At 47.6% G+C, this 22,283-nt stretch overlaps 2 protein-coding genes across 2 annotated transcripts in view; one reads left to right on the forward strand and one right to left on the reverse strand.

Annotated features, from left to right (window-relative positions):
• Positions 1–22,283, reverse strand: part of METTL1 (methyltransferase 1, tRNA methylguanosine) — a 1,067,043-nt gene that overhangs the window by 893,345 nt on the left and 151,415 nt on the right. The gene's annotated exons all lie outside the window — the stretch shown is intronic.
• The window catches only part of MARCHF9 (membrane associated ring-CH-type finger 9), a 47,801-nt gene continuing 37,024 nt past the window's right edge, over positions 11,507–22,283 (forward strand). Inside the window, exon 1 of the mRNA XM_060252985.1 lies at positions 11,507–11,941. Within this exon, the coding sequence (XP_060108968.1) occupies positions 11,552–11,941 (390 nt within the window). The 5' untranslated portion in view covers positions 11,507–11,551. The remainder of the gene's footprint in view (positions 11,942–22,283) is intronic.

Below are 22,283 nucleotides of genomic sequence, written 5' to 3' on the forward strand. Positions count from 1 at the left end.
CAGTAATTTCAGTTTCAGTCTTCTTGAGTATCCTCATATGTGGCTATCGATTAAAAGCAAGTTGAAATAAAGCTGACTTGCAAGCCTTGCAGAACTGAACAAGGTCCCGCAAGGCTCTTGCTTCTTCCGGCAGTTGGTTCCACCAACAGGGGGCCGCTATAGAGAAGGCTCTCTCCCAAGTGATCTTCAATCTTGCCTCCCTCGACCCAGGGATCGATAACAGGTTCTGTATCCCTGATCTGAGTACCCTCTGGGGAACATATGGGAAGAGATGGTCCCTAAGGTAGACAGGTCCTCGGTCGTATAGGGCTTTAAAGGTAATAACCAGCACCTTGTAGCGAATCTTGTACACTATCAGCAGCCAGTGCAGTTCCTGCAGCCCAGGCTGAATGTGCTCCCGCATGGAGAGCCCCAATAACAGCCTAGCTCCTGCATTCTGCACCAGCTGCAGTCTCCAAATTTGAGACAAGGGCAGCCCCATGTAGAGGGCGTTACAGTAGTCCAATCTCGAGGTGACCGTAGCATGGATCACAGTTGCTAGGTCGCCACGGCCTTGCCCGTCTAAGATGGGAAAAGGCAGATTTGGCAGTGGTTGCTGTCTGGGCCTCCATTGTCAATGAAGGTTCCAGTAACACCCCCAGCTTTTGACCTTGGGCGCCATTGCAAGTGGCGCACCATCAAAAGCTGATAGGGGGATTCCCCTTCCCGGGCCGCTGTAGCTTAGGCAAAGAACCTCTGTCTTTGTCGGATTTAGCATATTAGGCCACACCCCCTAACACCAAGCCAATCAGAACTGCTTTCCTGTACATTCCTGCTAAAAAAAAAAAAGCCCTGAGTAAGACATGTAAATAGAAGCAAATTGACATACAGATAATAAAGGAGTTAACAACAGATGCTTGAGTCAAGTGGCACCTTTCAGACTAACAAAGTTTGATTTCTGAGTGTAAGAACTGAGTGACTTAGCAGGTGTAGTGAGATAAGAAACTGATATCTCTGTTAAGCCCTGGGGGTTCTAATTGTCCTGAGTATTGTAATTTAGCAATCTCCCATTCCAGTCTGTTTCTGAAGTTCCTTTGCTACTTTGATGTCCCCCCACTAAGTGTCCTTGGGAGGCTAAAATGTTCTCCTACAGGTTTCTCAGTTCTGTGATTTTTGATGTCAGATTTGTGTCCATGTATCCTTTGGTGTAGGGTTTGACCTGTTTGTCCTATGTAGAGAACTGAAGTGCATTATTGGCATTTACATGTTGGCGTATACATGTTATAAAATGAGCAATTGAATAAGCCTGAGATGGTGTCATTGATGCTGTTAGGTCCAATGATTTTGTTATCTGGGTGTATGTATCACCAAAGTTGGCACCTGGGTTTATTGCAAGCTCTGGTACCAGGGTCCATGTTCAAATTGGATGTTGTATTATTGTGGGTGAGTTGTTTGAGATGGGGGGTTGTTTGTGTGCTAGATAAGGTTTGCCCCCCCCACCCCAGTACTTATAAAAGAGAACTGTCATTATTCAGTAGAGGTTGTAAGTTGCTGATGATGCACTGAATTGTTTTGAGTTGAAAGCTGTATGTGGTCACTAGTGGTATTCTGTTAATGTCTCTTTTGGACCTGTCTTGGTTTTCTCTGGGTACCATTCTGGCTTTGTTAACTTGTTTCTTGACTTCATCAGGTAAATACTTCAGTTCCAAAAAGATTTGTTGTAGATCCCTCAGGTGGAAATCTCTGTCTGTAGGTTTGGAGCAGATGCAACTGTAGCATAGAAGCTGGCTGTATACAATGGATCTTTTGGTAAATTTAGGATGGTGGCTGGAGGCATGTAGGTATGTTCATCCATAAGAAGGTTTCTGATATAAGGTAGTGTCTATGTATCCATTGTATATTTATACAGTAGTATCCAGAAAATGTATTTAATGTTCATAAATGATCCATACTTTTCCTGCAGTCCAGACAATGATTGTTGCGAGTCTTTTATTAGGAAGTGGCACACACAATGTCTTGCAATAAGTAATAAATATACAAGGGACCGTGTGCAATCACTTTTGTGCACTGGTTTAAGTCTGCACAGAGTTCACACTTGACTGACTGTTCATCACCTCTATAATTTCCCTGTATGTAGAGACTGCTTGAAAAGCCACCCCCCCATCAACTCACAGTCTATTTATGATGACACCACAGGGTGTTCAAGATGAGAGACTTTCAGAGGTGGTTTGCCATTGCCTGCCTCTGAGTTTTTGTGGTCTCCCATCCAAATACTTACCAGGGCCAACCCTGCTTAGCTTTTGAGACCTAACTAGATCAGACTAGCCTGGGCCGTTGAGCTCAGGGCCCCTAGTGATATACCCTAAAGATTTCATTTTCTTTTAAAAAGAGCCATATTTGGCTGTATACTAGATTCACCCCTTAATGCCCATTACCCCTGAATCCTGATCTCCATCTTTAATTGTTTCTGGCGCCCAGTTAGTCTTTTGGAAATAGGCCTATGTAAAAAAAAGGCCTATGTAAATCTTTGGTACACCAACACTTGACTGACATTTAGGTTCAAACTGATGAAGCAGTCTTATCCAGCATGTATGGCAATTTAAAATCTCAGTCTGGATTTCCAGCAGTCCCATATCTATCTAACATCATGTATGAAAAGTATAGATGGGCCTTTCTAAGGCGTGTTTCGACACCCTCCCTTCTAATGTACTGCAAGGAAGGTTTTTTCACTGGCCTATCCACCAAAGATGCTGTATATGCTCAGAAAAGAAAGTTGAAACCATCACTCACATTCTTTTACATTGTAAGCTTTATTCCGGAGAGAGACATCAGTTAATATTTCCATTACCCTCTAAATTTAAACCTTTGGATAATTATTTGCAATTTACAGATATTGTGCTACTGAAATATTTATTGGAAGATGCTAAGAAGTCTGTAACTCAGGCAGTAGCAAAATATTGTTTTTTGTCATAAATAAGCCGATGTAGAGATGGTTAATAAAGTTGTTCTTAAGCTTTGAATATGAGACTGCTTTTATGTAGTCAGAAATAGTGATCTGTGACTATGAGATTTTGTATATTGTTATTGCTGGTCAATTGACTGTAATAAAACTGGAAAACTGGAATTAAATTGGAATTGTTCCTGGCCTTTTGTGTATCCCTTGGCCACTTACCTCCCTTTGTTTTGGTAATCTGAACATGTAAAGACTGTCTTGTCAGGCTTACGCTACTTCGTGAAGCATCAGGGACGCTGATAGTTTTGTAGACATTTTAAAAATAGTAACTCGAGTGTGACGATTTCCTCATCACTCCTCATAGTTCTGCCTTTGGATCATTCCCTTTTAAAAACTCTGGTGTTTTCGAACACAGCTGATCTGCTGCCAGCCCCCTTTTGGTCTCCTCCCACGCCCACCTCTAAGCCTTCTGGCGGGGCTGCTGCTGACGCCCAGAACTGCCTCTCCCTCTTTATTCACGAAGCCCTGTTCCTCCTTCAAACCCCTCTCCTTGCTGAGACCTTCTGTATAAACAAGAAATATGAACCCTGTGGCACCTGACAAGTCTAGTTGACTGACAGTTGTCATTCTAAACAGAGTCCACTCATAAGGTTATTGACTTCAATGGACTTTGAAGGAAGTAGTTCTGTTTAGAATTGCCATGGACTTTGTGACTCAGACTTCTGGGGAGTAAAACCCACTTTTTAAAAAAAATTGTATTGAAAGAATAACTATCACAACTTACATAACATTCTCTATATTCGGAATAGTACCCGAATAAAGAAATAAAGTCAATGTAATTAAATATAATTAAATTAATATAATTAAAAGCTCGAGCAGAATAAGTATTTACAATACCATTTGTCAAGTTAATGGTGCAATATGTAGACTTAAAAATTTAAATCCAATGAACAAAGAAGAGACAAACTAACAAAGCAACAAAAGATAAATAAACAAATAAGTCAATAACAATAAAATAATAATAATAGTACATTATATATAGCCTGCCTTTTTCCCCAGTGGGGACCCAAAGCAGCTTACATCGTTCTCCTCTCTTCCATTTTATCCTCATAACAACTCTGTGAGATGGACTAGGCTGGCCCGAGGTCACACAGCAAGCTTCCATGGCAGAGTGGAGATTGCCATCCTGGGTCTCCCAGATCCTAGTCTGACTCTTTAAGCACTATGTCATGCTAGTTAGATAAGCATACAGGAAAGAATGTAAACAGAGGAGTCTCCAGCTAAAATGTGTTTATACGTCGATTGAGGGGTGACATGATAGTTTACAAGATTATGCATGGGACAGAGAAGGTAGAGAAAGATGCATTTTTCTCCCTTTCTCACAATACGAGAACTCATGGGCATTCAATTAAATTGCTGAGCAGTTGGGTTAGAATGAATAAAAGGAAGTACTTCTTCATCCAAAGGGTAATTAACACATGGAATTTACTGCCACGGGAGGTGGCGGCAGCTGCAAGCATAGACAGCTTCAAGAGGAGATTGGATAAACATATGGAGCAGAGGTCCATCAGTGGCTATTAGCCACAAGGTATAGATGGAACTCTCTGTCTGGGCCACTGATGCTCTATTCTTGGTGCTTGGGGGGGAACAGTGTGAGGGCTTCTAGTGTCCTGGCACCACCAATGGACCTCCTGATGGCACCTGGTTTTTTTGGCCACTGTGTGACACAGAGTGTTGGACTGGATGGGCCATGGGCCATTGGCCTGATCCAACATGGCTTCTCTTATGTTTTGATGTTTATGTTCTTAAAAGGATCAGTAGCAGGTGATGTGAAAGAACTTGATGATCTTAAAGAACCTAAGATCTTGATGAGCTGCTGCCACTCTGAGTAAACAATTCTGACCTTGGTGGATCCAGGGTTTCATTCAATATAAGGCAATTTCAGATGGCGTACATTATTCCTCCCTGTTTCATTTTATTAGAAGAAGAAGATAAGAAGATATTGGATTTATATCCCGCCCTCCACTCCAAAGAGTCTCAGAGCGGCTCACAATCTCCTTTACCTTCCTCCCCCGCAACAGACACCCTGTGAGGTAGGTGGGGCTGGAGAGGGCTCTCACAGCAGCTGCCCTTTCAAGGACAACCTCTGCCAGAGCTATGGCTGACCCAAGGCCATGCTAGCAGGTGCAAGTGGAGGAGTGGGGAATCAAACCCGGTTCTCCCAGATAAGAGTCCGCACACTTAACCACTACACCAGAGGATGTCATCCAGCAGTTTTATGATACAGCAGAGATTTGAACCTGGGTTCCCTGCATCTTAGTCCTGTATTTTATGCGTATTTTCCAACTGAGGACATACTTCATATTTCTGACAAAGCAGACTTCATTCACAAACCTACAATAAATCTGCTAGTCCAGAGGTGGCCAAACTGTGGCTCAAGAGCCACATGTGGCTCTTTCACACATATTGTGTGGCTCTCAAAGCTCCCACTGGGCCATTAGCTGGCTTGGAGAAGGCATTTCTCTCTTTAAATCAGTTCTCCAAGCCAAGCCAGCCAGCAGCTTGGAGAATGCATTTAAAGTTGCTTTCTTTCCACCTTCCCCCCTCAAACATCTGATGTTCTTTTCTTGTAGCTCTCAAACATCTGCTGCTTATTCTATGTGGCTCTTATGTTAAGCAAGTTTGGCCATCCCTGTGCTAGTCCTTAAGAAGCCATGCAATTCTTTTGTTTTTGCTGTAGAATGGCAACCACATTGGATCTTCAATGTAGTCTTTCCCAGTGTATTTCATACTCAATTATAAAAGCCCAGGGCCAGCTCAAGGTATTCAGCTAGTACCTGAAAAGCAACACATTTTTTTCCATCTCAGTTCGTTTACTATTACAACATGTATCACTGTAAATGTATGGTAAGCTGCTGTGAATATTTGGTTGAAAAACCAGCCTAGATAGTCTTAAATAAGAAAATAAATGTACAAAAAATTAGAAAACAAAACTTAGACCAAGGTTAGAAAATACCATAGCTATGACCCACAAATTCACATTTGCAACACCCAAACGCAGTGCAGTTTCTACATCTTGGAATGAATGCTATCAATTTGAACAAATGGCTATTTAAAAAAAAATTAGAGAACTAGTTACCATGTAAAACAAATCAGAATGACACATTATAGATAACATGGAGCACAGCAGGTCAACCACACAAGCCTTACAGTGCCACCCTAAGCAGAATTAGTGGAAGGGGGAGGTGCCCTCATGCCCCAGTTGACTTATGATGACCCCCCACAGGGTTTTCAAGGCAAGAGACATTCAGAAGTGGTTTGCCATTGCCTGCCTCCATGTCACGACCCTCGACTTCCTTGGTGGTCTCCCATCCAAACACTAGCCAGGGCTGAGACCTGAGTTACACCCTTCTAAACCTTCTGGTCCTCTGCAACACTTGGGAACCCAGACTTGATTTGGAGGGGAAAAGTCATGTCTAGTTCAGCCCTTAACATTGCAGTTGTAAACAGAGTTACACACCTATCTAAATCCACTGGTGGTGGAAAGTCACAACTCACCCTGCATGGTTTTCAAGGCAAGAGAGAAACAGAGGTGGTGGTTATCTATTGCATGCCCCTGTGTAGCCACCCTGGCCTTGCTTGGTGGTCTCCCATCCAAGTACTAAAGCCAACTCTGATGAGCTTCTGAAATCTGACTAGCCTGGGCCATCCAGGTCAGGGATCTAGGTTCATTGCCTTCAACTAGCTCAGAAAGGTGCAAGTCACCTTCTCGACACACAAATGCCTCTTGTAAACATGATAAGGTAAAGCTAACAGCTGTGAACCAATGTAGGGGAAAAGTGTGTCAGTGGTCTTCTTTCCTACCCCTTCATGTTCCCATTTTCTCCCTAAATGAGATGTGACCCCAAGGAATGCTACTATTTCCTGTTAGAGACAGGTGCTGGTCCCATGTCCATCACATTTCCATCACCCTGGACAAAGGATGGCTCAGGCAGGTGGGCCTGAGGCAAGAGAAAGAATGTTCAACCCTGGAGCTGCTCTAGATCAAGTCCCACAGAATGCTGCTCTGTTTCCCAATGCTCCCACAATCAATGAACCATGTGCCGCCAAAGCAACCCAACACACAAAGGGAATAAGTCACTGCTTCTGTGTGGACGGCTTCCACAGAGATCATGTGCAACAGAGGTGACTCCAATGCCAGATATACCTCTTCCCACTTTGTGCCCAAGGTTAGCTACATTGATGGTGTGTGTTAAGTGCTCTCAAGTCACTTCAAACTGACCCTATATATTAGGGTTGCCAGGTCTTACCTGGCTGCCAGCAGGGGACTTTTTTATGTGCGCACAGCGCAATAATGTCACCTGGAAGTGATGCTATCACGCTGGTCATATTGCACAGGGAATGCTCTAGCATTTGAGTAAAAACTATATGGCACCACAGAATTTCTTTTACCCAAATACTAGAGTGTCCCCAGTGCAGTGACATCATTTCTGGGTGATGTCATCGTGCTAGGTATGTCAGGCGACAATGGAGTTCTTCAGGAGTGGGGCTTTCCCTGCTGACCATATCCATGCCAGCGAGTTGGAGGCCCTGAAATCAGGGGTATCCCTGCCAGGGGCAGGAGAATGGGAACCCTACTATAAATTAATGTCCTACAAAGCATCCTATCATTAACAGCCTTGCTGTGGTCTTGCAAACTGAGGGCCGTGGCTTCCTTGACTGAGTCAATCCATTTAATGTTGGGTTTTCCTTTTCCTAGTATTATTGTCTTTTCCAGTGAGTCTTGTCTTCACATAATGGGACCCTTATGTATGACAGCCTCAGTTCAGTCATTTTAGCTTCATTTAGCTTCTAGAGAGAGTTCAGGCGTGATCTAATCTAGTACCCACTTATTTGTCTCTTTGGTGGTCCATGGTGTCCATGGTATAGAGCAGGAGCGGTCAAACTTGCTTAATGTAAGAGCCAAATGTTTGAGAAGGGAGGGAGGAAGGGAAGGAAGGAAGATAGATGAGGAGGGAGGAGAGGTGGAAAGAAAGCAACTTTAAATGCTTTCTCTGGTTGGCTTGGAGAAGTGCTTTAAAAAGACAAATTCTTTTTCCAAGCAGGCTAATGGGGGTGGTGAGGGCTTTGAGAGCCACACAGATTGTGTGAGAGCCACATGTGGCTCTTGAGCCACAGTTTGGTCACCTCTGGTGTAGAGCCAGACTGGTGTAGTGGTTAAGAGTGGCAGACTCTAATCTGGAGAACTGATGTTGATTCCCCACTCCTCCTCCACATGAAGCTTGCTGGGTGACCTTGGGCCAGTCACAGTTCTCCCAGAATTCTCTCAGCCCCACTTCTCACATGGTGTCTGTTGTGGGGAGATGAAAGGAAAGGCAATTGTAAGCCACTTTGAGACTCCTTAGAGAAAAGCAAGATTTAAAAACAGCTCTTCTGTCCTTACAACTCTCCTTCAACACCCCATTTCGAATGAATGTTAATAGTATGCAGGGTCATTCCTCTGACCAATGCTAAGGGCAGCCTCCTGTCCTTCTACTTACTTAAGCAGCCACTAAAGTGGCTTGGTCAGAGAATTGGCCCTGCCAAAACTTTCATAACCAGCCAACTTTATCCAACATTGTTCTCCCCTTCTCTGCTTTATCCTCACAACAATGGGGACACAAAACTCTCTTCTGTTTTATCTGTCTTGAGGTAGGTGAGGCTGAGAGAGAGAGAAAGAGACTGACCTCAAGTTACCCAGCGAAATTTCCTGGCAGAGTGAAGGATTTAAACTTGAACCTCACCAAATCCTAATCAAACATTCTAACCACTATTCCACACTATCACCTATCCCCCAATGTGCTTTTTGAGCTTCTCTGGACTCTATGTGTCAAATGCTTATATTCTTAAAAATGAAATATAGTGATGGCAAAAAACCCCTCGCTTTTTAAAATTAAAAAGCCACAGTTCCCTTAAACACCAAGAAAACCCCATTCCAAAGAATATTTGTATGTCCTTAAATTCCATTTAGGTTAATGAAACATTATTTATCTCATTGGCGTCTGTGGGACTTTAGCATGACTGATGCACTCTGGAGCGGGACCCAATTTGCAAACTCTCTGTCGTGATAAAGACAAGAAATGTCAACGATATCTAGCGTGATTGATTGGCTGTTGCGATATCCTAATTAGAGCTAGAACTGTTTGGGGAAGAAGAATCATCACTTGTGGAGCATGCCAGATTCTGCAAAGTTATTTGTAACGCTATGAAGTAATGTTTCAGCTTTATAAGGCAAAGGCAGGCACATGGGAAAGACAACCCAGAACGCCACATCCCACCAATGAAATCTGTGTCAGGTTGGAAAGTGTAGTTATCTCAAGTTCCTTTGTTCTGTAACACCACACCCCTGACTCAGAGCTCCATATGTGCTATGATGCCAGCATGGAATTTCAGCATGTGCAGGTGTGTCTTTTATTCACCTGGAATCCTTAAATGCCACACTAGATCTCTAGATCAGGATGCAAAATGTCACAAATTTCCAAGAAAAACCCCTCAGGGCTCCAATATTTTGACTGGTGCTTAAGGCAGCATGAGGAAGACAATAGCCAGGTTTTACAGGTTTTGAATTCCTATATTTAATCCAGGCATCTAAGAGTGCCAGGCTACAGGCGGTACCTGGAGATCTCCCGCTATTACAAGTGATCTCGGTCATCTGTTTCCCTGGAGAAAATGGCTGCTTGGCGGGTGGGGTGGACTGTATGGAATTCTGCCCCTCTGAGGTCTCTCCCGGCCCCCAAACCCTGCCCTCCACAGGCTCCACCCCCAAACCTCCAGGTATTTCCCATCCCGGAGCTCAGAGCTGGCAACCCCAGCCACATAGGCAAGCTGGGGTCTGTGATCTGATTGGCAAAGGCAATTTCTTAAAATGGCTTCTTGTTCTCTTCCCCCTCCCCTCCCCTCCCCCAAGTCTCTATCTAGGAATCTTTCAGGTTTTGTCTGGAAGGGGGAGGGAAGCCTGTCTGTCAGGGCACTTTTCACATTTCCCGGGGCCTCTCGCTCCCCCCTCCACGTGGTTAAGGTCGATCGACAGCCAGAGTGGCGCAGCGGTTACGCACCAACCCCTCGCGCTTTTTTCTCGCCCGCCGCCGACCCGCCTCTGAGTCCCCCAGTCCCTCCCCGCGCAGACACTCAGCCAGCCAGCCGCCCGCTTTCTCTCTCTCCCTCGCTCGGCTCCTCTCCTCCCGAAATGGTTTATTTAACATGCTGTACCGGAAGGAGAAGCCATATTCCCTCTCCCCAGCTCTGAAGCGTCGCCGCCGCCGCCAGCAGCCAGGCTGCCGTGCGCCCCAGCCCCCGGACTTGGGGGGTGGCGGGAGGAGAGCGCAGGCGGGTGCGTGGGGGGCGCTGGCAGGCCCGTGCCGTGGGGGGCGCCCTGGGACAAGCCCCTGTTGCGTGCCGGCGCTGGCTGCATAAAGAGCCGAGGCGGGAGAGCAGAAGCAGCAGGAGGAGCACAATCGACGTGTCTCTCTGCCCCCCCCCCCCCCGGCCCACTTCTTCGCTCGCTATCTGAGCCGGGCACAGCGAGGTCGGGAAGGCCGGCCTGTCTTGCCTGCCTGCCTGCGGGAGACCCAGCGGAGGGAGCGGGGATGCGGCTTCTTCGGGCCCGGCAGCGTGGCTGCGGCGGCAGGAGGGAGCGGACATGCCCGTAGCGCTGCAGACAAAAGAGCCGCCCGCGATTGCAGCTGCCCAGCCGGCCCCCCGAGGGGAGGAGGCGGAGAGGGGCCCTGCTGCTTAGTGCGGCAGGTCTCGGAGAGCAGGAGCAGCCGCCTCCCCGCCGGGCTTGCGGCCGGCAGCAGGAGGAGGAGGAAGAAGAAGCCGCCGCCGCCGCCGCCGCCGCAGCAGCTCCAGAGGAGGCGCAGCCCGCTTTTGCAACGCTCCTGCCGGATTTCAGCCACCCTCCCTTCGCTTCCCGCGAGCTTCCTCCTCCTCTTCCCTCCCGCCTGCGCTGGGGAGGCCCCGGCCGCCGGAGCAGCTGCCTTCTGGCGCTCTCAGCCATGCCCCGGGGGAGGCGGCAGGCGGGTTGTCCGCCGGGGGTCCGGGAGGGACCTGCGGAACGCGCTGCGTCCTAAAGGGGGGGGGAGGAGAAGGAGGACCCGCCCGCGGGAAAAAGGAGAAGCGCTTCTCTCCCACCGCCTTCTTAGCTCACCCCGGCACGCCGCCTGAACCAGCGCCACCCGCCAGCCCCCTGCCCTAATCCCCCCCACTCGGGGGCCCACATCTCCCCATTGGCGCCCCCCGCAGGCCGTTTCTTTTCGATCTCCTTCAGGAAGGCCTGCCTTCCCCCCAAAGGTCCCTACCCCCCCGCCTGCGCCCCATCCCGTGCGCTCCCCCCCCCGCACACACCTGTAAACACGCAGCCTGCCCCCTCCCCCCGCGCACACACCTTTTGTGCCCGAGATGGGGCTCCTCGTTCTTGGCCCCAGCTGCGCCCCCCGGGCTTCTTCTTCGCGCCCCCTCTCCTCGGCCGCCCCGACCCCCGATGCCGGGCGAGGGCGCAGCTAATCGCCCCCCGTCGGCTGCCCCCCACTCCCCACTGCCAAGCGCTGCCGCCGCCGTTGTCGCCGCCGCCGGACGACGTCGATGATGTTCAAGTACCGGATCCGCATGTTCTTCAACGAGCTGAAGCTGCTGGTGTTGATGCGGCGGGGCCGCCCGGAGCCCGAGCCTGGAGCCGGGGGAAGCCGGGGGGCGCTGGGAAGCCGCGGCTGCGGATGGCCCCCCTTCGCCGACTGCTCGGCGCGCCAGGACGATGAGGCGGAGTATTACGGCGGGGGAGGCGCCGAGACCCGGCCCCGGAGTTTGGCCCTGGAGGAGAAGGAGCCCCGGCCTCAGCCCCCCGGGCAGCAGGCAGGCCAGCAGCCCGGAGCCGTCGGGACTGGCGGAGCTTTGGACTCGGTGTCGCTCACCAGCAGCTTGGATAGTGGCATGAGGACGCCGCAGTGCCGGATTTGCTTCCAGGGACCCGAGCAGGTCAGTGGGCACAGGGAGAGGTCGAGGTGTACTCTGGGCAGGGCCAGAAGGAAGGAGAGTGGAGGTGTGTTTGGGCATCAGGGAAGAGCCCACTGTAACTGGCACCTGGGTGGGGGAGAGGAGTTCGAGGACCAGGAACAATCCTTGTTAGAGGCCAGCAAGAATCTGGCGCATGGCTGGGTGTAGTTTTGGTGACTTTGCCAACTAGCCACACCGGGTCCAGGTGTGGCATTGGTCATCTACCTGTCAGCAAGCGAGAGTGTAATTTGTTATAAAGGTGCCAGAGGAGATGAAGCCAGGGTGTGGCAGAGAGGTTGGAGTTTCCGAAGTGTGTTGTTCTTAACCTCTCAGTGTTGGAGAGCATGTGGCCAGGTGTTGCTGAATGTGTGTGCCAGGCCACTGAGAACTGCTTAAGGAGGGGGAGGGGAGATGCTGAGGTTCAGGTGGTACCTCCTCTGCTAGATACCATGACCAGGTGGATAAGAAGGGTGGGGAAAGGGTGGTGGTACCATGCCAACTGGGGAATATATGCCAAGCCCTATCCACATTTGGTAAGCATGCCATAGGATGCTATGGTCATATTGTCTGATGGGCTATGTGTTCTGGTGGTTTTGCATCCTCTTTGGAACTGTTGTACACCCAGGTGATTATCATCCTAAGTCGGTGAGCACTGGATAGTTTGTGAGAAAAGGGCATATGGGAAAGGAGGCTTTCCCTTCCCTTGTTGCCTTTGCCGGTCTTAAGAAACTCTTTAGCAGATCACTGGGAGGTGGGTGGGTTTGAAGATGGGCTAGGTTTGTCCAAAGAGAAGGAGGAGGTATGAAAATGGGTGGCTAAGGGGAGTGTGCCACCTGTAGAGGGTCTCTGCCTGGGCATTTCTTATGATCAAGGTGAGAGAGGGAGAGTACTCTTGAAGTCTAGATGGGGCCTTCCACAAGCCAGAGGCCTGTACTACTTTGAGATGCTTGGGGAGAGGTGGTATCTCTGGGAAAGCTCGTATGCCCTGGCTCAGAGCAGGTACCTTGGTATCGTACCACTTTGGTATTGTACCAGGCTCGCTTCTGTCCAGATGATCTCTCCAGGAATTTCTTCTCCTCCCTCCTCCTCCCAACCAGCTGCCATTAGGAATGAGGTGTGATGGGGGTTTGATGCTGTGAAGACAAAGAAGGACTCTTACCCTGCGAATAGCGTTAAAGAGGAGAGTCAAGGAGGGGGGGGGAAGGTTATTCTTAAAAAGACAAATTGTAGGGAGCTGTTTGGAAGCAGGATATGTTGGAGAATGCCGGGGGATTCCGGCAGACAGAAAGCAATAGGGCGTTTCAAAGCAAAGCCTGGCAGAGGACCTGGGAGTTGTGTGTCAGTGAGAAGGAGACCACACCTCCCGGAGTAGTCTAGCTGGCTCGGAGAAATGGCACCTATTGATTTCTGTGGTTGCCTCTCCCAGCAAAGCCATGTTTTCCTTTTAATAACCCAAGCTCTTTCAGGCATCTCTGCTATGGTCCCCACCCGAGTCGCCTAAGCTGAAGGTCTGAAATGCACAAGCAACACCCCCTGGTTTGCGAAGGGATAGATTTTTGTGTGTGCATGTGTGTGTTCTGTTTTTTTTTACCCCCTTGTGCAAGAAATACTGTAGTGTAGGCAATGGGGAGTGTCTTCCTAAGGGTCTTTGTGCCCTAGTTAGAGGAGATGGAATGTATGGAGCTGACATATTCAGGAGCATTTTGCAGGATGAAAGGAAGGTGGGCTTTGTTTACTGAGGAAATCCTTGTGAGTTTGAGAATGTGAGAAGCAAGACCCAGTCCCTTTGCTGAGCCGTTTCATCCTTCCCTCCTGGGGACTCGCTTAAATGCAGACAGACACAGGAGTGGAGATTAGGGTTTCCTTTGTGGTGGAATTTGTAATTAATCATGTTCTTGGAGATCAAGCTGCCACAGTATTTAATATTGTCAATTCCCCATGCAGGTTGTCTAGGACAGAGAAGGTGTATTCCAAATTGGTCTTGATGGCACAACTTGTAAGAGTTTGGCCTGTAGTCTGTGGAGTTGGCATTAGAGCTGGAGGTGAAGGCATTTGGAAGAGGCCAGTATTGTACAGGATATTTTTTTTTTCTTAGATGGAGGATGTATCCATGTTGGGAAAAGATGCCATGCCGTGAAGTGCTCCTGAGAAATCCAAGGACTAGGGAACTATACAGGATTATTTGCAGAAAGAGAAGAAGGTGACGGAGTCACACAGAATTGCACTTTTTAAAAAATTCCAGATTACTTTGCAATCACCCTATCCCAGTAGTCTTTCACAAGCAGAATTTGGGGGGAGGGGGAGAATTGGTGCACCCTGACTGTGAGTACAACATGATGTTTTGACTGTGTCAAGGTGTTACTAATCTGTGTTGTGTTACACATGTCTGAACAGAAGTGGGAGAGTCCTCCAGAAGGGTTTGGTGGTACAGGTGGGAGAGACTCTCCCTTATGAGTAGGGTGTGTTGACTGTTTGCAGCTGAGACATGGAGAGAAGTTAGGGCACTGAGACATGGAAGAAATGCTACTGCTGGATCCTGCACTTTGCACACCAGTAGCTTGTCATGGTCCACACTGAGACGAGCAAGTCAGTTGTGTGTGGAGAGTGCCACTGATTTTCATCCGAATTGATGGAAAGAACACAAGCCAGGTCACGATGCAGGTGTCTTGGAAGGGTGTGGCTGGTTTTATGATTTTGTGGCTGTATGTGTTTACAAAGCCATGTGTGTGTCTTTGTGCACACTGTTGGAATGTGGAGCTGTGTGAGAGTCTGTGTGAACACCAGATTTTCTTATTTGACATGTCTATTTATACAGAGGTTCAAAAATGGTACTTGTGAGGTTCTGCATATGAAGTTGAACATTTCTTTTTATTCTTCTGGACATTCATGTCTGTTTGCATTGGGGAAAGATTGGGGTATTTTTGCCTCTGGATATTGTGTATGCATGCATATTTGTAGGCACACCTAAATGCAGATATGCGTATTTACCATACTTGTGGCTGTCACGTTTCATTGCCATATCCATGTGCCACATATTCTCTCATCAGTGAAGATAAGTGAGTCTTTATGTATGTCCATGCAATCAAATTCCTGTCTTTGATGTATCTGTGTGCCCCAATTCTGTTGTGTTAAAGTAAAATTAGGGTGTGGAAAGGGAGTGTAGATATGCCCATGTGGAGTTGGAACATGCTGTTGAGTTGCAGCTTCACAGACCTTAGGAGAACAGGCTAGCCTTGGCCATTCAGGTCCTGAATATTCACATGGATAGATAGATTTGCCTTTGTATTGGTATCATCCCTTGGCATTGGGGGGTATCTGCATCTGTGTGCCCACGTGCTTGTACTTCCACATGGCCATGCATCAACTTGGATGTGCACTTGTTATGTATATGTGGTTTACGTCTACAAGCAGTGGATCTGCCATGCCCTGGCTGGCATCTCTATAGCATAGCTTGAGCCAGGATTCACAAATGCTTAGTTCCCAGAACTTGAGTCATGTGATGTAGCTCTATAGGGCCAGCCCAAGGCACTTTAATGCCTGAAGCTGAGAGCCAGCACATGGCACTTCTTCTCCCTGTCACTAATTAGAGCAAAATCCACCAGGAAGTTCTGTTGTGCTGGTTTCCTTGAGCTGAAGGAAATGTGCAGGAGATTCAGTAGAGATCATGTTCGTTTTAGCAGGGCTTGTGCAGGAGATTCCATGGTAGATTGCATCCCATAGGTCACATCTGTCTTGTCACCTTTTCTGCTCTATCACACTCTGCAAGGCTTTCTTTTTTGGAGCAGGAATTCCTTTGCAGATTAGGTCACACCCCTTCCTGATGTAGCCAGTCCTCCTGGAGCTTACAGTAGTCCCTGTAAGAGCCCTGTAAGCTTTTGAAGGATTGGCTACAGTAGGGGTGTATGGCCTAATATGCAAAGGAGTTCCTGCTACCAAAAAAAAAAGCCCTGACAGCCTGAACCTGTGTTGGTTTACTGAGCAGCAAGTATGAGGAGGGGCTGTGGCTCAGTGGAAGAACCTTTGCTTTTCATGCAGAAGGTCTCAAGTGGAATCCTCAGCAATTCCAGTTCAAAAGTATCAGGTGGAAGGTGATGTGAAAGACCTCCACCTGAGACTCTGGAGAGCTGCTGCAAGCCTGAGTAGACAATACTGACCTTGATAGACAAAGGCAGCTTCATGTGTTCACATATAGGAGAGGGGCCATTGTCCAGAGAGCCAGCTTGGTGTAGTCGTTAAGTGTGCGGACTCTTATCTGGGAGAACCAGGTTTGATTCCCCACTCCTCCACTTACAGCTGCTGGAATGGCCTTGGGTTAGCCATAGCTCTGGAAGAGTTGTCCTTGAAAGGGCAGCTGCTGTGATAGCCCTCTTAGCCCCACCCACTCCTCCACTTACAGCTGCTGGAATGGCCTTGGGTTAGCCATAGCTCTGGCAGTGTGTCCTTGAAAGGGCAGCTGCTGTGAGAGCCCTCTCAGCCCCACCCACCTCACAGGGTATCTGTTGTGGGGGGAGAAGATATAGGAGATTGTAAGCCGCTCTGAGTCTCTGATTCAGAGAGAAGGGTGGGGAATAAATCTGCAGTTGTCTTCAATTGGTAGAACATTTGCTTGGCAAGTGGAAGGTCCCAGTTCAGTCACCTACCACCTTCAGTTAAAAAGGACCAGGTAGTAGGTAGTATGAAAGACCCTGAGACCCTGGAGAGATGCTACTGGGCTGAGTAGACAATACTGACCCTGATCTTCAGTGCTCTCATGCGGTATAAGGCATTCTTGTGTGTTCAAGCTCCACTGTATTCAACTGTGTTTATTCCTAATTAAGTGCACACAGGCGTTTAACCTGCCTTCCCTTGCCTCATGGTAGTGTTTCCCCGGGCTGGTTCACACATAGTAATATAAAATGTGGATGCCAGAAACAGATGTTTTGCAAGCACATATAGAGTGCAGATATGCTTGTCAGGGAGCTGTGATTGAATACCACACTCTGGCAAATCTGGGCATGTAATATGTGAAATTGCAGGAGCCATGATGGCCCAAGTAGCCTGATCTCATCAGAGCTTGGATGCTAGCAGGGTCAGCTGGAAGGGAGACCACCGAGGAAGACTGGGGGTTCCGTGCGGAAGAAAACCATGGCAAACCACCTCTGCTCATCTCTTGCCTTGAAACCCCCAGGAGGTAGAACTTCACAGGGTTTCCATGAGTCAGAGACTTGACTTGACTTTTTAATGTGTGAAATTGCCCCTCTGTTTAATGATGAGAAGAAATCAAAGATGGAAAGACCTGATGTGAACTCCACTGAGTTGACTTTGATTTGTTCAGGGAAAATAGCCTGAAATGAGAATGCTTTGCTAGCTTTATGGGTGGGGCAGAAGGAGGGGTGCATTCTGAATTGCAAATGGCAGGCCAGGCCGGGCCTTTTTCTGGGAATTAAAACTTGCTTGCGGAAGTGGCCGCTTCCTTGCTCCATAGCTCAAAGCCATGGACTGAAAATACTGGGACCCTAGCCAAGTAGAGTGGACTAGAAACTAGATTAATTACTTTCCTGTGTTGTTAAGGCAGCCTCTGACTGATTTATGGTGCAGTCCTAAACTGAGTTACACCTTTTTGTCCCTATTGAAGTCTGTGGCCTTAAATGGGCATAATTTTGTTTAGGATGCCACTGTTTAGGCTCTGTGTTTATTTCGTATAGTAATTAAATGTTTCCATACCACATGGAAATGTGAAGCTGCCTTATACTTAATCAAACCCTTTGTCCTTCAGAGTCAGTATTGCCTGCTCAGACTGGCAGCAGCTCTCTAGAGCTTTATGCAGAGGTCCTACTGCCAGATTCTTTAACTGGAAATGCTGGGGATTGAACTTGAGACCTTCTGCATGCCAAGCAGACGCTTTACCATTGAGCCATGGCCTTTCTCCCCCATCTTTCTTAATACAGCATCAAAGCAATTATTATTACTAGCAGTGTTAGTATTCGGTATATCTTATTGCCTGGTATAGCTAGTCCTTTCCTTCCTGTGTCCAAACTCTGATCTGCCTTTTTCTCTCCCTCAATTCCTTACACTCAGGATTGTGTACTTTCAGTAATATTGTTTCTGAGTTACTAAATCTGACAGCGAAAATGGACCCAGTATGGCTTTTATAGCCTCCCTTCTTGGCACCTGATTCTTCCCTGTACCTCTTAGGTTGACCACCTAAAAGCGTTCTTCACACCCACTCATATCTGTAATTTGTTTGTTTTTGGACTGTGTTTTCAGTGTTCTCATTCAGGGTCTCTGCCACAAAAAGAGAGCCCCCCCCCACCTCCTGATGAAGGTTCATGGTGATCCCCAGGGTGTCTTGACACACAGCTGGAGAAATGTTAAGGAATATCAAAAGCCCAGTGCTCTCTGGCTTTATTTAATTAAGTATTCTTTCCCTTAGATTTCTTGCATGTTCTGTTTCTGGGGCAGGCGTAGGAGCCATGATTTCCTTAACTGATTCTAGGTTGCAGGAATCCTGTGAAGCAGAATTGTTTCCAGTTTTTAGAGAATACCTGAGAGAGTGGAGGGAGAGAGCTGGTGTCACATTTTGCTGGGAGTTACTAGGGATGAGAGCCCTGCATCCAGCCAGTGGTCCATTTAGTCCAACGTCCTGTTTCACACAGCGGCCAGTTGGTGTTCCTGGCTGGCTGAGGCCTTCCCCTGATGCTGCTTGCAAGCACCAGTATTCAGAAAGTTGCTACCCCCTAAATATGAAGGTTCCCTTTGGTGCCCATGACTAATAGGCCATCGATGGATCTCACCTCCATGAATCCGTCTTAACCCCCTTACCAAATAATCTACACCAGCCAACAGTAGCTCTCCAGATTTTTTTTGCCTACAACTTCCATCAGCCCCAGCCATTGGCCATGCTGGCAGGGGCTGATGGGAGTTGTAGGCAAAAAACATCTGGAGAGCTACCATTGGCCAGCCCTGATCTGCACTCTTGGCAATCACTACATCCACTGGCAGTGAATTCCACAATTTAATTAGTTGTTGAATAACGAAGTAGTTCCTTTTTTGTCCATCCTAAACCTATTGCCCATTGGTACAGTTGCCCGGTTTGGGTTTGGAAATTCCTGAAGATCTGAGGGTAGAATCATAGAACCATAGAGTTGGAAAAGACCTCCAGGGCCAGTGGAGTTTAGGGAAGGCAGGTTTTAGGGAGGGGAGCAGCCTCAGCAGGGCATAATGTCAGAGAGTCCATCCTCAAAAGCAGCTGTTTTCTCCAGGGACCTGATCTTTGTCATCGGAGATCAGCTGCAATTCTAGGAATTCTCTAGGTCCCAGTTGAAGGCTGGCAACCCCATCCATTGGGTGTCCCTGAGTTCATGTTATGGAAGAGGGAGGGGGCGGTGAAACTGACTACTCTCTCCACCCTATGCCTAATTTTATAAACCTCTGTTATGACCAGTGTTCCCTCTAACCCGAGTTAGTGTGAGCTAGCTCACAGTCTTTTAGCCTCTAGCTCACACATTTTTGTCTTCGCTCAGGAAAAATGGCCCCAGAACAAACTAATTTATGCAGTAGTTCACAACTTCAGTGCCAATAGCTCACAAAGTAGAATTTTTGCTCAGAAGACTCCACAGCTAAGAGGGGATATTGGTCATGACCCCTTCCCCAGCCATCTATAGAGGAAGGTTCTTTGGTCTGCTGGCCCATGTTTTAAATCAGAGGGCAGCAGGTTCCTTGGACTGTAAAGTACCTTTCGATTCCAGGTATATAGGGTTTGTCAGGCTGAGACATTTTTCCTGGGCAATAGCTGTCTCCTCCATGCCAGTGAAATGTAATTCTGATTCCTCATTCTGCAGCTTGCCAGCGCTGATGGATTTGAACCTGTGTTTCTTAGGCTGACCATCTGCCAGTGTTGTATCATCAACCTCTTGTTCAAAAAGAATGAATTCTGGCTGGGATGGGTACAGAGAAAAACGGCTCAAAATCATGACAGGAGTGGACAAGTTCTCTTATGAGAAATGAGCCTGGTTTGTTTCATTATGGTGTGAAGGGAGAAGTGGGTTGAATGGAGACACACAACCATTTTCTTCATATCAGTCAGGCAGGGTAAGGCAATAGAGGGCAGATGGCTATTTAGAGTATAAGGCACTATGGGTAGAAAATGGAAAACACCTCCTTAGATCCCTGATCAGTCCATCATAGTACTGTTGTTGTCACTTTTTCATCCCACCCTTCCTCTGAGGAAGTAAGGGTGGGAAATAAGGTTCATCCGGTCACCCTCTGACACTTACAAACAACCTTATGAAGCAGATTGTGGAGAGAAAGCCTAGCTAGCCCAAAGTTACTCAGTGAGCTTATTGGCAAAGAGGAAGAAAGGAACAGGAATCCAAGACTGACTGACTGTGCTGGATTGTGGAAATTGGATCAACTAGGCAGTCTTATGAAAAATCTAGGTTCCTCATTGGTCCAGCTTATTTGTTGCGTTTGTCACCGGCTTTGTGCCAGAAATCTCAAAGCAGCATTTCTCAGGCACTCCAAGCAGGATTCAGGTCCAGCCCTAATTTACTTTCTACATGTATACAGACCAAGGATGTCCAAACCTGCTTAATGTAAGAGCCACATAGAATAAATGTCAGAAGCTTGAGAGCTACAAGACATGAACATCAGATGTTTGAGAGGTGGGAGGGAGGGAGAAAGGAAGGAAGGCAAATAGGATGGGAGAGGGAGGGAGTGGTAGAAAGAAAGTAACTTTAAATGCATTCTCCAAGCCAGCCAATGGGTAGCAGGGGCTTCAAGAGCCACACAATATGTGTGAAAGAGCCACATGTGGCTCCCGAGCCACAGTTTGGCCACCCCTGATACAGACTGTTCAGTGAATTTTGTGACTGAAAACAGAATTTTATAAATTTGGTATTGAGACCTAGGGTTTTTTTGTAACTGTTATGACCTGTTGGGGTCAGAAGAGAATTGTCTCTCATACACACACCAACATAAGATCCCTCAGCTGCTTAGCACTGCTGCAGTTGGCATCTACAGAGGAGACTTATTTATTGCATGTATGAAGGGCTGCTGAGAACCATCACACACACACACACACCCCACTCAAAGATTCTCACCAAGTTCTGCCTCATACATCCCAGATCCAGGCCAGACAACATATGAAATAAATCACAGGACCTCCTTGGCTTCAGGGGCAAACAGAGTGATCAAGGCCCCAGGATTTTGACTCTACTTCTTCCCTCTCAGCATCCCTGTGTGTATATCTATTTTGGAAGGTTCTTAGGAAGTCTCCCAGCTAGACACTGGCTAGATCCTGTCCTCTGTAGCAAGGTTGTGGTATCATGTGTCTTCAGACCATGTCTTGGAGCAGTGTTCCTTACCAGCAGGTGACAGAAGTGGCAGACAGATATAGAAATGCTTCATAGAAACATTAATAATAGAGGCAAACAGTTGCCAGTATGCCAAATGTGAGCCCTGTGCAGATTTAAGCTAGTACCCTACAATACTCACACAGGGTGCTCCTGTTTATATTTATGCCTCATTGTGAGATCCTGTGTGTACTGCTTTCTAATCAGTGATGTGCAACAACCAGTGTTCAGGCTGTGGAAACTTTATAGATCATGTCAGCTGTCAGTTGGATAGCTTCCATTCTCTGGGCTGACAGGTCCAGGCTAGCCCAGTCTCATCAGATCTCAGAAGCTAAGCAGTGCTGGCCCTAGTTAGTACTTGGATAGGGCACCACCAAGGAAGTCCAGGGTTACTTTGCAGAGACAGGCAATGGCCAACCACCTCTGAATATCTCTTGCCTTGAAAACCCTATGGGGCAAGGGTGACCATACTGAGGCTCAGGAGCCATATGTGGCTCTTTCACACATATTGTGTGGCTCTTGAAGCCCCCACCACCTTGGAGAAGGCATTTGTCTCTTTAAATCAATTCAAGCCAAACCAGCCAGTGGCTTGGAAAATGCCTTTAAAGTTAAAGTTGCTTTCTTTCTACCACTCCCTCCCTCCTCCCTCTCCCAGCTGTCTTCCTTCCTTCCTTCCTTCCTTCCTTCCTTCCTTCCTTCCTTCCTTCCTTCCTTCCTTCCTTCCTTCCTTCCTTCCTTCCTTCCTTCCTTCCTTCCTTCCTTCCTTCCTTCCTTCCTTCCGTTTTATGGTTCTCAAACATCTGATGTTCATGTCTTGCGGTTCGCAAACATCTGACGTTTATTCTATATGGCTCTTACATTAAGCAAGTTTGGCCACCCCTGGTGTGGGGTCACCATAAGCCAGCTGAAACTTGACAGCACTTTCCAGCACTATCCTAGTTTCAGTTATGTTGATAGACTTCTTTACACTGGTTCTTTCCAATCTCTTGTTC

Source organism: Heteronotia binoei, chromosome 13 (assembly GCF_032191835.1).
Source record: "Heteronotia binoei isolate CCM8104 ecotype False Entrance Well chromosome 13, APGP_CSIRO_Hbin_v1, whole genome shotgun sequence".
NCBI classification, from domain to species: Eukaryota; Metazoa; Chordata; class Lepidosauria; order Squamata; family Gekkonidae; genus Heteronotia; species Heteronotia binoei.